Source organism: Lepidochelys olivacea, assembly GCF_965140295.1.
Source record: "Lepidochelys olivacea isolate rLepOli2 genome assembly, chromosome: 21".
In the NCBI taxonomy this organism is placed as follows: domain Eukaryota; kingdom Metazoa; phylum Chordata; order Testudines; family Cheloniidae; genus Lepidochelys; species Lepidochelys olivacea.
This window is the reverse complement of record NC_140431.1, coordinates 17,815,509-17,831,709: the sequence shown is the minus strand read 5'-3', so window position 1 is coordinate 17,831,709 and position 16,201 is coordinate 17,815,509. Positions and strand designations below refer to the sequence as shown.

Here is a 16,201-nt window from a genome sequence, read left to right as displayed (position 1 = left end):
AGGTTTTGGGGACGAAGAAGATGATGATGATGATGATGAGGTTGTAGATAGCTCACAGCAAGCAAGCGGAGAAACCGGTTTTCCTGACAGCCAGGAACTGTTTCTCACCCTGGACCTGGAGCCAGTACACCCTGAACCCACCCAAGGCTGCTTCCTGGACCCGGCAGGTGGAGAAGGGACCTCCGGTGAGTGTACCATTTAAAATACTATGGTTTAAAAGCAAGCATGTGAAAGGATTACTTTGCCCTGGCATTCGCGGCTCTCCTGGATGTACTCCCAAAGCCTTTGCAAAAGGTTTCTGGGGAGGGCAGCCTTATTGCGTCCTTCATGGTAGGACACTTTACCACTCCAGGCCAGTAACACGTACTCGGGAATCATTGTACAACAAAGCATTGCAGTGTATGTTTGCTGGCGTTCAAACAACATCCGTTCTTTATCTCTCTGTGTTATCCTCAGGAGAGTGAGATCTAATTCATGGTCACCTGGTTGAAATAGAGTGCTTTTCTTCAGGGGACACTCAGAGGAGCCCGTTCCTGCTGGGCTGTTTGCTTGTGGCTAAACAGAAATGTTCCCCGCTGTTAGCCACAGGGAGGGGCGAGGGTTGAGGGGGTAGCCACGCGGTGGGGGGAGGCAAAATGCGAGCTTGTAACGAAAGCACATGTGCTATGTATGTAATGTTAACAGCAAGGTTTACCCTGAAAGAGTGTAGCCATTGTTTTATAAAATGTGTCTTTTTAAATACCGCTGTCCCTTTTTTTTTCTCCACCAGCTGCATGTGTTTCAATGATCACAGGATCTTCTCCTTCCCAGAGGTTAGTGAAGACTAGAAAGAAAAAAAAACGCACTCGAGATGAAATGTTCTCCGAGCTCATGCTGTCCTCCCGCACTGACAGAGCACAGACAAATGCGTGGAGGCAAATAATGTCAGAGTGCAGGAAAGCACAAAATGACCAGGAGGAAAGGTGGCCTGCTGAAGAGAGTAAGTGGCGGGCTGAAAACAGGGCTGAAGCTCAAATATGGTGGGATCGTGATGAGAGGAGGCAGGATTCAATGCTGAGGCTGCTGGAGGACCAAACCAGTATGCTCCAGTGTATGGTTGAGCTGCAGCAAAGGCAGCTGGAGCACAGACTGCCACTACAGCCCCTGTGTAACCAACCGCCCTCCTCCCCAAGTTTCATAGCCTCCACACCCAGATGGCCAAGAACGCGGTGGGGAGGCCACCGGCCAACCAGCCACTCCGCCACAGAGGATTGCCCCCAAAAAAGAAGGCTGGCGTTCAATAAATTTTAAAGTTGTAAACTTTTAAAGTGCTGTGTGGCATTTTCCTTCCCTCCTCCACCACCCCTCCTGGGCTACCTTGGTAGTCATCCCCCTATTTGTGTGATGAATGAATAAAGAATACATGAATGTGAAACAACAATGACTTTATTGCCTCTGAAGTGGTGATCGAAGGGGGGAGGTGAGGGAGGTTAGCTTACAGGGAAGTAGAGTGAACCAAGGGGTGGGGGGTTTCATCAAGGAGAAACAAACAGAAGTTCACACCGTAGCCTGGACAGTCATGAAACTGGTTTTCAAAGCTTCTCTGATGCGTACCACACCCTCCTGTGCTCTTCCAACCGCCCTGGTGTCTGGCTGCACGTAACCAGCAGCCAGGCGATTTGCCTCAACCTCCCACCCCACCATAAACGTCTCCCCCTTACTCTCACAGAGATTGTGAAGCACACAGCAAGCAGTAATAACAATGGGAATATTGGTTTCGCTGAGGTCTAAGCGAGTCAGTAAACTGCGCCAGCGCGCCTTTAAACGTCCAAATGCACATTCTACCACCATTCTGCACTTGCTCAGCCTGTAGTTGAACAGCTCCTGACTACTGTCCAGGCTGCCTGTGTACGGCTTCATGAGCCATGGCATTAAGGGGTAGGCTGGGTCCCCAAGGAGAACTATAGGCATTTCAACATCCCCAACAGTTATTTTCTGGTCTGGGAAGAAAGTCCCTTCCTGCAGCTTTTGAAACAGACCAGAGTTCCTGAAGATGCGAGCCTCATGTACCTTTCCCGGCCATCCTACGTTGATGTTGGTGAAACGTCCCTTGTGATCCACCAGAGCTTGCAGCCCTATTGAAAAGTACCCCTTGCGGTTTATGTAATCGGCGGCTTGGTGCTCCGGTGCCAAGATAGGGATATGGGTTCCATCTATGGCCCCACCACAGTTAGGGAATCCCATTGCAGCAAAGCCATCCACTATGACCTGCACATTTCCCAGGGTCACTACCCTTGATATCAGCAGATCTTTGATTGCGTGGGCTACTTGCATCACAGCAGCCCCAACAGTAGATTTGCCCACTCCAAATTGATTCCCAGCTGACCGGTAGCTGTCTGGCGTTGCAAGCTTCCAAAGGGCTATCGCCACTCGCTTCTCAACTGTGAGGGATGCTCTCATCTTGGTATTCATGTGCCTCAGGGCAGGGGAAAGCAAGTCACAAAGTTCCATGAAAGTGCCCTTACGCATGCGAAAGTTTCGCAGCCACTGGGAATCGTCCCAGATCTGCAACACTATGCGGTCCCACCAGTCTGTGCTTGTTTCCCGAGCCCAGAATCGGCATTCCACAGCATGAACCTGCCCCATTAGCACCATGATGCATGCATTGGCAGGGCCCATGCTTTCAGAGAAATCTGTGTCCATGTCCTGATCACTCACGTGACCGTGCTGACGTCGTCTCCTCGCGCGGTATCGCTTTGCCAGGTTCTGGTGCTGCATATACTGCTGGATAATGCGTGTGGTGTTGAATGTGCTCCTAATTGCCAAAGTGAGCTGAGCGGCCTCCATGCTTGCCTTGGTATGGCGTCCGCACAGAAAAAAGGCACGGAACGATTGTCTGCCGTTGCTCTGACGGAGGGAGGGGCGACTGACGACACGGCTTACAGGGTTGGCTTCAGGGAGCTAAAATCAACAAAGGGGGTGGCTTTACATCAAGGAGTATTTCAGGCAGGACTTCACGGAGGGTTCCAATAAGAAATGGTGCACCTAAGTTATTGTTCTTATTGGAACAAGGAGGTTAGTCTGGCCTCTGATTGATACATGGCTAGATTTACCTCGCTGCACCTTCTCTGTGAGTGACTACAGTGTGACCTAGAGGAATGAGTCCCCTAGACAGGGGAGGGGGGGAAGCAAACGAATACAAAACAAATCTGGTCTATTTCTTGTTTTGATCCACTCCATCTATCTTTTACATCTTTGGCTGGCAGCAGACGGTGCAGAAGGACTGCATGCCATCCACATCTCATGGCTGCTCGGCAGAAGATGGTACAGTACGACTGCTAGCCATCCTCATCTCTTGCCTGCCCGGCAGAAGATGGTACAGTACAACTGCTAGCAATCCGTATCGCCTGCCTGCTCACCATAAGACGGTTCAATAGGACTGACTGCAGGACTAAAGAGAATGACCTGGTCAAGTCACTCCAAATTTAGTCCCTGCACCCATGTCTGCCCAGGCGCTCCCAGCTGACGTGGCCAGGAGCACCTTGGACACGACGAGGACGGCTACCAGTCGTATTGCACCGTCTGCTGCCACAAGGCAAGGGGTTGCTGCTTCTGTGTAGCAATGCTGTACCGCGTCTGCCAGCACCCAGGAGACATACGGTGATGGTTACCTGAGCGGGCTCCATGCTTGCCGTGGTATGGCGTCTGCACAGGTAACTCAGGAAAAAAGGCGCAAAACGATTGTCTGCCCTTGGTTTCACGGAGGGAGGGAGGGAACAGGGGCCTGACGATATGTACCCAGAACCACCCGCGACAATGTTTTAGCCCCATCAGGCATTGGGATCTCAACCCAGAATTCCAATGGGCAGCGGAGACTGCGGGAACTGTGGGATAGCTACTCACAGTGCAACGCTCCGCAAGTCGACTCTAGCGTTGGTACTGTGGAAGCGCTCCGCCGAGTTAATGCACTTAATGCCCTTAGAGCATTTTCTGTGGGGACACACACACTCGAATATATAAAACCAATTTCTAAAAAACCGACTTCTATAAATTCGACCTTATTCCGTAGTGTAGACATACCCTAAGAGACAATACTTCTCCACTCACAGGCAGTGAGTCTGTGTATAACAATAGAAAACTTTTATTAAAAGGGAAAGGTGACTCAGCATTAATTTGGGAAAACACCTTAATTCAAAAGTGTGCAAACAATAAGTCAACCCCTGCCCCCAGTATCTTGGGCAATGCCCTTTGCATGATTTTCTTCACCCACTTTTCGGTGTGACATGTGAGGGATGAATGTCCCTTTAACACATCACTCTCCTTTTCTCTCCTCTGCACCACACTCAGCTGGTTGTCTGAGGTCAGAGAAGTCCCAGTATTCTGGGTTGCGTGCCACTCACTGCCAGCTCTGCTTCTACCTGCAATACCGTATTCTGAGATTTCACCGCTTAGCCCAGTGAGTTCTTAGTGGTTTCACTGGGTAGTGGGGAACCTCATTGCTGCTGCAGGCTCTCCACTGTCTTTCACTGTAACAATGACCCCACCCCATGTCTAAACTTCAGTCCCCTACCGTGTCATCAATGATTTCAACTCTAGTAATCCCTGAGCAGAAACAAAGACTCTTACGTGAGTGCATAGGTTGCATGTAATGGAGGCCAGGGACTAAGCCTCCCCAACCCTCGTGCCAATGTGGGGGGGCAGTGGCGGATTTGGAGTCCCCTGAAAAGCTCCCACCGTGGCCCCAGGGCTGGAGGAGCTCTTGTTCCCCGCTGTGACTCCAGAGCCTCCGTGGGGCACAGAGCTTATCCGGTCTCGGGTGTGGGGGAGGAATATGTGGGGGCGGGGCCTCGGAGCGGGGGGGGAAGAGGCGAGTGGGGGTAGAATGGGGGTAGGGCCCTGGGTGGAACAGTGCAGGGCCACGGGAGAAGGGGTGGAAAGGGGGAGAGGCTCCAGGCTTGGCGCTCCAGCCAGGACAGAGAGTTCCGAGGCTCAGAGCTTGACCCCAGCCGGGGCTGAGCTCTCAGCACCCCCCTCTGGTTGGGACCACAGGAGGGTGCTGAGAGCAGCAAGTGGGGGCAGGTCCTCGGCCGGAAGAGGCAGGCAGGGGGCTAGCCTCCTCAAGGGGAAGCTTCACCCACCACCCATGCATAAGCGAGATCAGCTTTATAATTAACACTGTGTAAAGGAAAGTCAGACAGCTTCAGGAACTCCCCATCACCAGAGAACATAGAATCATAGAATCATAGAATATCAGGGTTGGAAGGGACCCCAGAAGGTCATCTAGTCCAACCCCCTGCTCAAAGCAGGACCAATTCCCAGTTAAATCATCCCAGCCAGGGCTTTGTCAAGCCTGACCTTAAAAACCTCTAAGGAAGGAAATTCTACCACCTCCCTAGGTAACGCATTCCAGTGTTTCACCACCCTCTTAGTGAAAAAGTTTTTCCTAATATCCAATCTAAACCTTCCCCACTGCAACTTGAGACCATTACTCCTCGTTCTGTCATCTGCTACCATTGAGAACAGTCTAGAGCCATCCTCTTTGGAACCCCCTTTCAGGTACTTGAAAGCAGCTATCAAATCCCCCCTCATTCTTCTCTTCTGCAGGCTAAACAATCCCAGCTCCCTCAGCCTCTCCTCATAACTCATGTGTTCCAGTCCCCTAATCATTTTTGTTGCCCTTCGCTGGACTCTCTCCAATTTATCCACATCCTTCTTGAAGTGTGGAGCCCAAAACTGGACACAGTACTCCAGATGAGCGTCTGTCTGACTTCTACTTTGATTTGGCAGCGCTACATCCAACTTAGGGAGTGAAGCTCCACTTAGGGTGATCCCCTCCATTAGGGCATAGTCAAAGGAGTTCTGCTGCCCTTTAGTCATAGAATAAGGATAATGGCGTTCCAGACTAAAATCAATTTTAACCCCAAACACCCACACTTGATCACTTTGGCAAAACAGGTCTGCTGATCATCTAGGGAAAGTTGGGGTGCAGATATGGTCTGAAGTCCTGAAGTCTTTTCCTTCAGTGCATCAGTAGATGTTGGGGAGAGCTCATTCAGACCCTGCTCACGTAAACAAAACCAAGTCCTGTGCCAGGGAAATCTTGGAATCCTCATTCCTGTAAGCCAGGGCCTCCCCCTCGAGGGGCGAGGACAGAGGGCCAATAGCCATGTCCCCAGCTCTCCTCAGTGAGTACCTTGCACTAGGAGCGAGCATTAGGTTTGAGGGTTTTAACCCCTTCACATATTTTTCAAGGTGACACCATATCCTTATGCCAGTAGAGTAATGTTGTTATGGTAACATGGTGGCATCGCACAGCCACCTCCGAAGGTAGCTCCCAGAGTGGGATGCTTGGGAGGGGGCTGGCACAGCTTGTGTATGGGGAGGGTGTGTTGGGGACCAGCCTGGCCTCAGAACACTTTGGTTTGAAATGAACCTTGCTGCCCACCCCTGGTTCAGCCACCAAACCGCAGAATCAGTTGTTCACTGCGCTGGAGTGGCTCTCTCCAGGGTGAGTGGGTCGCCAGCACTTCCCGTCTAATGGCTCTGTGCCCGAGAGGGGCCCAATCTATCAGGCCAATGAGCATGTACTCACAGCCCTGCTCTCTGTGGAAGGAGGAGCCAGGCAGGCCCCTGCTTTTTTGTCCTGCCTGATGTCCTGATGCATTTTTACCTTGTGCCCTTCTCTGGTATGAGTAGGGGGAGGGGTGGAGCTTGCCTGGAGTCCTGCTCCAATCCATATTCTATACACAAGGTGCCTGCTGCCATGTGAGTCTCCTTGGCCACGCTTGCCAGGTGCCTATCCAGGATGGATGTCCCAGCCTGACGCAAGGCAGTGAGAAAGGGACTGCTCCAGACGCTCTAGCCTTCAGAGAGGGCAGTTCATCCCCTGCCAGGCCTCTGAGCTGTGCCCCAATAACCACGCCATTAGCTGTGAACGTCTTCCTGCTGCCACCTTGAGTGGGCAGGGACTCTGCATGCACAGGTCCAGCTTGAGGGACTTGTCCTTGGAAAGCATGGCTGAACGCTTCCCCAGTTGGGAACACAGAAGAACCGGAGCAGAGGCCATGGCAGTCTGCTGCAGCAGCCAGTGTTGCTCTGGACACCTCTTTGCAGCCATCACTGAACTGGGAAAGGGGCAGCAGGAACACTGGACCTGGTGTAGAGCTCCCCAGACCCTGCCTGCATTCTAATTTCTGGGTTGGAGAGGTGGGGACCCTCCCCAGCTGGGGGCTTGGAAGGGCCGGGGGGGGTCTGATATCTGGCTTCTCTCTCCACAGGCTTGGCGGATGAAGACTGCTTGTGGTACCGGGACAGGAACGGTTCGTGGCACCCTGGCTTTGACTGCAACTTCTTCACCTTTTGCTGCGGCCACTGTTACCAGCGCTACTGCTGCACCGAGCCCCTGAAGCTCATCACAGAGCTGCAGCAGAAGCACTGCCTTGCTTTCAGGTGAGAGGGGCACGGAGCCTGGCCAGAGCTCCTGCTTGGGCACGCTGGTCCCCCTGGGAACGACTGTGTCCTAGCACAGGGAGGGAGTGTTGACAGGGTTATGGACAGGCGATCTGAGCCTGAGAATCCTGCCTTCAATGCCAGGAGCTGAAGACACATGCCCATCCCCGCCTAGAGTTCGGGTATTGTGGCTTTTGACATCTCTCCTCTCACTGTGACCAACTCTCTGTCTAGCTGCTTGGCTGCTGGCCCCCGCCCAGGATGTGGACGCCTCCCTCCCACAGGTTAGAAATAGCAAACAGCAGCAAGGTCTCTTCATCTCCCTTCCTCCGAGTAGGAGCAGGTGCCTGGCTGGGTGTTGGTGCGTGTGTGTGTGAGGAGCTCTGAGAGAAGGACAAGCGCTGCAGGTAGCTCTGGGTGTGTTGTTCTGGGAAGTAGCTGCACAGGCTGGGTCAGGCTGCCATGGTCGCTCTGTCTCCCGCACTGATGAATCCCCACAGTTTGTTGATGGTGTTACGGCTCCAGGGATGTAGCTGTCGTGAGGTGGTGGTTGCACTGGGGAAGTGTCTCTTAAGTGGTGAGGGCTGGTACTATGTGGCTTTGTCTCTTGGGACAAAGACCTTGCCCTGGGCTTTGTGTTGGGTGGGGAGGCCGCACAGAGAGTGGAACCAGGGCACCGTGCTTATGGTGGTCTGTGCTGCTGAACCGCTGGGTTTGCTGTGTTTTGGAGCTTTTCCAGGCCCTGCGTTTTCATTCCCAGGTGCAGCAAGTTGTGATAATCAGGCCTGGGCATCACCTTGGCCAGCTTTGCCAAAAGGATGTGGGGAGTGGGGTGCAGGTGGGTGCATTTGCTGCTGTGACTCTTCGGGCACCCAGTGGCTTTGAGGAGCCCAGGCCGCTGACTGATGTAACAACCTGCAGGCAGATGCCTTCAATAGCCGGGAGTCAGAGGAGGTGAGTTGTTCAAAGTGCGTTCCACGAGCATCAGCTCTGCATGGGCTGGCATCTGCTCCTCAGACAGTGCTGGACTCAGCCGGACGCCCAGCTGGCTGTCTCTGATGTGGACGGGTGGGTCTGGCCATGTCCGGGACTGCTGCCCTTCAGACCATCCTGTGTCTCCAGCTCTCTCTGTGGCTCCACACAGATGCTGAGTAATGTGGGGGAAGATTGAGCCCCAGGACACTGCAAAGGTGAGGGCCCTGGGAATGGGAGAACTGTTGCCCATAATGACCCTGTGAGTGGATAGAGAAGGGAGGGATCTGAGCCACTTCCTGGCATAACAGTTCACCCCAGGGCCTTATGGAGGCAGGACCACGCTTACTGATCGGGGTAGCCAGTGCTGCCAAAGGTAGCTGTTCCTTCCTCCGACTCTGGTGGATGGCCTCTTCCTGCCAGAGTGCAGGGTGGTCTCTGTCCCTGCCCTGGTGCCTGACATGAGGAAGCAGAGCACAGCAATGCTCTGGCCATGGTCCCTTAGAGCTGTGAGGGGAGGTGCAGAGCCATTACACAGGCCTTGCCTGCTACAGGGCTTCCCCCCATGCCAGGGGAATTCCCCTGTGCCTGGTTTGCTGTGCTGCTGAAGCTGGGATAGATGGGTCACAGTGCAGTGCTGAGTCAGGGCCTCTGCGGAGTGCCGTTGCCTTGAGTTCCTCCATGTGCAAGAGAGAGATGAATATCTAGTGGTGAGTTTGTAACAAGAGCTGCTATTGCAGCGGGTCTCTAATGGGTATGATTACCGAACGCTTGTGGCTTGTGGCCAGGGCACAACTGGAGCGTCACCTGCCCATCCCTGATGCTTTGGGCTCTACCCAGAGTGAGACAGAGTAAGGGGGAGAGATGGCTGTAGGCATGGGGTGAGGGCACAAGCGCACACGATAAGCTGATGGGGGTAAGAAGGTTGGTGTGATCAGTAGTGTTGAGTCGACCAGCTGGAGGGTGAGGCTGGAGAAGAGGCCACAGGGCTTGTGTCTGGCTCAGTACTGTCTCCTCCTTAGCACTGTGCTCACAACAGCTAAATCCCCCCACAGGCTTCCTCCCCAGCCCCCCACAAGTGCCAGGCTCCTTGGGTTTGATTGTGGGAAGAAGTGGCTGAGATTGGTGCTTGTTCTGATCTCTCCCAGCAGCCAGACCTGTAGCCAAGCCCCCCACCCCAACCCTGCTCTTATGAGCTTGGCATTTCTGTTGCTCCCATGACGCGTGCTGTGGTGAGTGGGTAGGTTCTGGCAGTGGGAGGGGGCTCTTGGGCCAGTTCAGTGCAGGGCTTTGGAGATAAGGAGTGAGCCTTGTGTTTGGCCCCAGTGTTTAGCCAGGAGCCTGTGCAGAGCGGAGCACAGGTGTGTTGTGCTGTGCACACCTGTGCTGTCAAGTAGCTTGGCTGCTGTGTCTTCATCACTCCTGCTGGGTGCATTGCCCTGCGGCCTGGTGGCCAAGAGTGGGGGGATAGCCACAGTCCTGGGGCTCAGGCTGGGGCTCAGGTTGCTCACCAGCCACAGCTGGAAGAGGGCATGGTTTGCAGCCCTCACTGGCTGGCTATCCAGCCATGGTGACAAGCCCAGAAGGTCCCTAAGGCAAGCAAGCGTGTGTGAGTTGCCACAGTGGACAGGCTAGAGGGGGAAGTGAGAGCAGTAGGAGGAGGCTGCCCATTTTGGGGGGTTGGGGTGGGAGACTCAAAGGGAGGATTTGTGCGAGGGGAGAGGGCCACATAATAAAGGCAGAGCGAATGGGGAGGGATGACTGAAGGATTCACGTTGGAGATGGAGGGTGGGAAGGAGCTGAAGGAGGGGCTGAGGTAGGAGGGGAGGAGCTGGAGGGAAAGGGAGGGGACTTGGCACCTGATAGCACCCAGCACTGAAGATCCCCTGCAGTCTGCTTGGTATGTGTGTGTAGCCAGTGCAGGTGTGTGTGTGGCTGTGTACGGGGGCTGGTAGCTGTGTATGTCCATATAGAGGGTAGGGTGGGGCTCTGTTTGGGGAGGCGTCTTGGTCAGTGGCTGTAGTGCAGGGGGAGGGGGCAGCAGCACGTGCCCATTTAGGGGCAGGGCTCTGCACGGGGGGCCACTGGCGGTGCATGGCCACAGGTATGTGGAGGGGGCAGCAGTGCCTGGCCATTTATGCTGGGGAGCGGCAGTGCATGGCCCTGTATATGGGGCATGCGGTGGTGCATGGCCGTGTACATGCGGGTGGGGGGAGCAGGGCTGTGTATGTGAGTGGGGGCAGTGGTGTGTGGCCATGTACATGGGTGGGGGATGGTCGTGCATGGCCACGAATGTGGGAGGAGGCAGTGGTGCACGGCCGTGCGTGAAGGGGCTGGCGGTGTGTGGCATGCAGTGTGCTCCAGTGCCCGGCTCATTCCCATGTGGGTTCCAAACTCCAGGGGCAGCGTGTCTCTCATCCCTGCAGTGGAGCCCTGAGTGGAATGAAGACCACTGTTCCCACGGAGCTGTGGCTGTAGCATGGCTGAGGTGCAGGGCAGAGAGATTAGGGGAGCTCTACAAAGCCTGCCTTTCTCTTCTCCATTGTAATCTCTTGGGAGGATTTTGACTGCTGCTATGATCTAGGTCTCCAATGACTCATGGCACAGGCAGCCTGTCAGGGTTCCCTCCCTCCTCACTGTGAACTCCGGGGTACAGATGTGGGGACCCCCATGAAAGACCCCCTAAGCTTATTTCTACCAGCTTAGGTTAAAAACCTCCCCAAGGCACAAATCCTTCCCTGTCCTTGGATGAGTACTGCTGCCACCACCAAATGAGTTAGACAAAGATTCAGGAAAAGGGCCACTTGGAGTTCCTGTTTCCCTAAAATATCCCCTCAAGCCCTTTCACCCCCTTTCCTGGGGAGGCTTGAGAATAATCTACCAACCAAATAGGTAAACAAGGTGAGCACAGACCAGACCCTTGGTTGGATTCTTAAATCAGATTCTTAAAACACAGAACTTTATTATAAAGAAAAAAAAAAGTAAAAGAAACACCTCTGTAAAATCAGGATGAAAGGTAATTTTACAGGGTAATAAGATTTAAAACAGAGAGGATTCCCCTCTAGGCAAAACTTCAAAGTTACAAAAAACAGGGATAAACCTCCTTCTTAGCACAGGGAAAATTCAGAAGCTAAAACAAAAGATAATCTAATGCATTTCCTTCCTATTACTTACAATTGGTAATCTTAGATGCTTAGCTCAGATATGGCTTTAGGAGATGTATTGTCCCTGCCCTGGTTCCTCACTGACCTGGGGAGAACACACAGAAACACAAAACAAAAACCTTCCCCCACAGATGTGATGGTATCTTCTCCCCTTATTGGTCCTTTTGGTCAGGTGCCAACCGGGTTATCTGAGCTTCTTAACCCTTTACAGGTAAAGGAGGGATTTTATGCTACCCTTAGCTGTATGGTAATGACACAGCCTCTACTCGATCAAAGCACTGCCCAGAATGTCACGTGGGGCATTCCCAGGGTTGGGGAAGGGGTTCCAAGTCCCAGCCATGCACAAACCCCAAGCCCACCCATTAATCCTGTCATCTCCACAGCCCTGGGGAGGGAGGGCAGGGTCCCAGGGTTCATTCCTTGCAATGCGCAGGGATCAGGCACTGCCTGTGACCTGCACGTCTCTCTTTGTGTAGCATGTAGCCAGCCTGAGTCTGTGAAGGATCCACTTGACCTAGGGAAAGGCCGCATTGGGCACTCGGGACAGTACTTGAGACTGCCCTGTAACCACGTCTGCTTGTGCCCCACAGCCCGAAGACCGTCGCTGGCATTGCCTCAGCCGTCGTCCTCTTTGTGGCCATCGTTGCCACCGTCCTCTGCTGCTTCCTGTGCTTCTGCTGCTACCTGTACCGGAGACGGCAGCACGTGCGGACACCCCTCCAAGGTAGGGGCTGGCAGCACAGCTACCCTCTGTGCTGCCACGGCCTGGGGAGAGCAGGGTGGGCCCAGGAGGAGGGGCAGAGGAGCCCCAGAGGGGGCTCAGGCACAGCAAGTACTCGGTAAAGGTTGGTTGGTTTCGTTCTCTTTGGCTCTAGGCTGGGCAGAGAGGGGAGGGATGCGATTAGGGTGACTGTAGTGTGTGTCCCCAGGAGGGAGGGGAGGAAAATATTGACTAGCTGCTCATTAACTGAGCCCTGTCCATCCTGTGCACTGAATGCGGCATGGGGAAAAATACAACATGGCCATATATCATCATGCATATGCACAAGGGGCGGGGGAGGAGGGGGGGCTGAATTAAGCTTGCACAGGCAACCTTATTTCTGGTATTTCCTAACTTCTGGTTTTGACTTTGCAACCTTACCATAGTTTTTTGTGTGTAATTTTCTAGGTTTTTAAAATAGCAAACTGAAAAATCACAAATTACATAATGTGCCTCATATTGACACCCACATGGGTCATCATCAGGTTTGGAACCTTTTGATCCACTGCACAGATCTCTATCACTTGAGCTAAGGAAGTAATTGATCACAGCAGTAGGTTGTCATCCTCTATATGGACCAGCACTAGAGAGAAATTTTGCTAATGGGTTTCACAGATATTTGCTGACAGCAGAGGAATGGTGAGACCCAGGATTTGTGGGTTCTATTCCAAGCTCTGCAGGAGAGTATTCTCTAGTGGTCACAGACATAGAATCATAGAATATCAGGGTTGGAAGGGACCTCAGGAGGTCATCTAGTCCAACCCCCTGCTCAAAGCAGGACCAATCCCCAATTAAATCATCCCAGCCAGGGCTTTGTCAAGCCTGACCTTAAAAACTTCTAAGGAAGGAGATTCTACCACCTCCCTAGGTAACGCATTCCAGTGTTTCACCACCCTCCTAGTGAAAAAGTTTTTCCTAATATCCAACCTAAACCTCCCCCACTGCAACGTGAGACCATTACTCCTTGTCCTGTCCTCTTCTACCACTGAGAATAGCCTAGAACCATCCTCTCTGGAACCACCTCTCAGGTAGTTGAAAGCAGCTATCAAATCCCCCCTCATTCTTCTCTTCTGCAGACTAAACAATCCCAGTTCCCTCAGCCTCTCCTCATAAGACACGTGTTCCAGACCCCTAATCATTTTTGTTGCCCTTCTACCTGTTCCTCCCCCCCGCCATACACACACATATTTCATCCCTTCTGCCCTGTCTCTTTCAACCTGTCCCTAACCCATCCTGTCTTTTCCCCAACTTCAGCTCCTGGTCCCTGTTAAGCTGTCTGCAGTAGCTCAGGAGCATGAGTACCACCCTCAGGGCAGACTGTCAAGAAACAGGACACACACCCCAAATTGGTTGTGAGTTCTATATTTATATTTCACCAACCAATCAACCACTCCTCAGACACTACAACAGCCTCAACATGGAACCACAGACAGTCCCCTTGGGTACTCCTATCCATCTCTGGGGGTTATAGTAGGTAAACCTTATGGTCCCTTCTATCCCTATGATTCTATGATCTTGCCACCCAGAGAAGCTTGCCTTTGTGGTTGATGGTCCCTTACACTCAAAATCACAGTAATATTCAGGTTACTCCCAGTCCCAGAGGATTTACCGCAGGTCACTTGCACTTCAGATCTTACACCAAAGACAACACTCGTAGCCAATACTATAATACATTAACTAAAGAGTTAATAACTAAGAAAAAGAAATGAGTTATTTACAAGTTTAAAGCAGGTAAACATACACACACAAATGAGTTACAGTCTTAGGTTCCAAAAGGTAACAGAGGCTGCCGTAATATGCAAGCCCTATATGTCCTCTAGGGCTAACCCAGGCTAAGCAGCTGGGGATCCCTTGCTTGTGCTTAGAAATCTTGCCCTCACAAAGTCCAAGGAGCAAAGAGATCCAGTTTCTTCCTGTCCGGGATTTTTATTCCCTTCCCCCAGAGCTCAAGCTGATGAACTAGTCCTCGTGCATGGCTCCTCTTTACTGGTATCGGGGGAGCAAACAACAAAGTATTTTGTTCTCTGATGTTCCACAACAATTCGTCTGGTGTCTAAATTCCCAGCTATACATATAAAATGATGGGGTCTAAATTAGCTGTTATAATTCAAGAAAGAGATCTTAGCGTCGTGGAGAGTTCTCTGAAAACATGCACCCAATCTGCAGCGGCAGTCAAAAAAGCGAACAGAATGTTGGGAATCATTAAGAAAGGGATAGAGAATAAGACTGAAAATGTCATGTTGCCTCTATATAAATCCATGGTACGCCCACATCTTGAATACTGCGTGCAGATGTGGTCACCCCATCTCTGAAAAGGAATTGGAAAAGGTTCAGAAAAGGATAACAAAAATTATCAGGGGTGTGGAATGGCTTCCGTATGAGGAGAGATTGATAAGAAAGTGACTTTTCAGTTTGGAAAAGAGACGACTAAGGGGAGATATGATTGAGGTCTATAAAATCATGACTGCTGTGGAGAAAGTAAATAAGGAAATGTTATTTACTCCTTCTCAGGTTTCAGAGTAACAGCCATGTTAGTCTGTATTCGCAAAAAGAAAAGGAGTACTTGTGGCACCTTAGAGACTAACCAATTTATCTGAGCATAAGCTTTCATGAGCTACAAGTGAGCTGTAGCTCACGAAAGCTGATGCTCAAATAAATTGGTTAGTCTCTAAGGTGCCACAAGTACTCCTTTTCATTTTACTCCTTCTCATAACACAAGAACGAGGGGTCACCAAATGAAATTAATAGGCAGCAGATTTAAAACAAAGAAAAGGAAGTATTTCTTCAGACAAGGCACAGTTAACCTTTGGAACTCTTTGCCAGAGGATGTTGTGAAGGCCAAGACCATAACAGGGTTCAAAAAAGAACTAGATAAATTCATAGAGGAAAGGTCCATCAATGGCTATTAGCCAGGATGGGCAGCGATGGTGTCCCTAGCCTCTGATTGCCAGAAGCTGGAAATGGGCAACAGGGGCTGGATCACTTGATGATTACCTGTTCTGTTCATTCCCTCTGGCATTGGCCACTGTCAGAAGACAGGATACTGGGCTAGATGGATCTTTGGTCTGAACCAGTATGGCCATTCTTATGTTCCTATGTTCTTTTGTTAGGCAGGAGATAACACCTCCTGTGATAAACTAGTATTTCACACTTGATAATGCTTCTCTCCTGTCTGGTACTTTTATAGGTTCAGAGCAAACACTTAAATATTACCTTGTAATATGGGTAAGGACACGATTTTGTCATGGAGGTCACATATTCTGTGACTTTCTGTGACCCCCAGGACTTCTTTTGGGGCAGGACTGGAGCAGAGGCCCGCAGAACAGCTGGCCAGTGGCCAGCCCCGGGGCTGCTGGAGCGGGGGGGCGGGGTGTGAGGTGGGGCACGGGGTGGCATGGCACTGGAGCAGCAGACTGGCAGTCAGCCCTGGGGCTGCCAGAGCAATGACCACTACATCCAGCCCTGGGGCCACCAGAACAATGGCTGTGGGGGGCTGGCAAACAACTGACCGGCAGCCAGCCCCATGGACATGGAGCGATCACCGCCGGAATGGTGGCTGCAGTCAGCCCGGGACTGCTGGAGCAGCGATCAGGCTGGGTCAGTAGCCCCCGGAACCACTGGCCAGTGGCTAGCTGGGGGTCCGCCAGAGCATAACGGCCGGGGGGGCTGCCGGGATAGCTGACCAGCAGTCAACCCCAAGGCTGCCAAACAGCTGACCAGCAACCAGCCTCTGGCCTGCTGGTGCAGCAGCTGGGGTTGGGTCAGCCCCCCTGGGAATGGAGCAGCAGCGGTCAGTGGCTGGAGCAGATTCAAGCCCCAACAGTGCTCTGTTTGTTCACCACCACACCCCAGGGTATTTTTAGTAAAAGTCAGGAAC

General features: G+C 52.2%; 1 protein-coding gene across 1 annotated transcript in view; it reads left to right on the top strand.

The window, feature by feature from the left end:
• The window catches only part of SHISA4 (shisa family member 4), a 48,328-nt gene that overhangs the window by 22,219 nt on the left and 9,908 nt on the right, over positions 1-16,201 (top strand). Inside the window, exons 2-3 of the mRNA XM_084611538.1 lie at positions 7,257-7,428; positions 12,155-12,288. Of these exons, the coding sequence (XP_084467664.1) occupies positions 7,257-7,428; positions 12,155-12,288 (306 nt within the window). The remainder of the gene's footprint in view (positions 1-7,256; positions 7,429-12,154; positions 12,289-16,201) is intronic.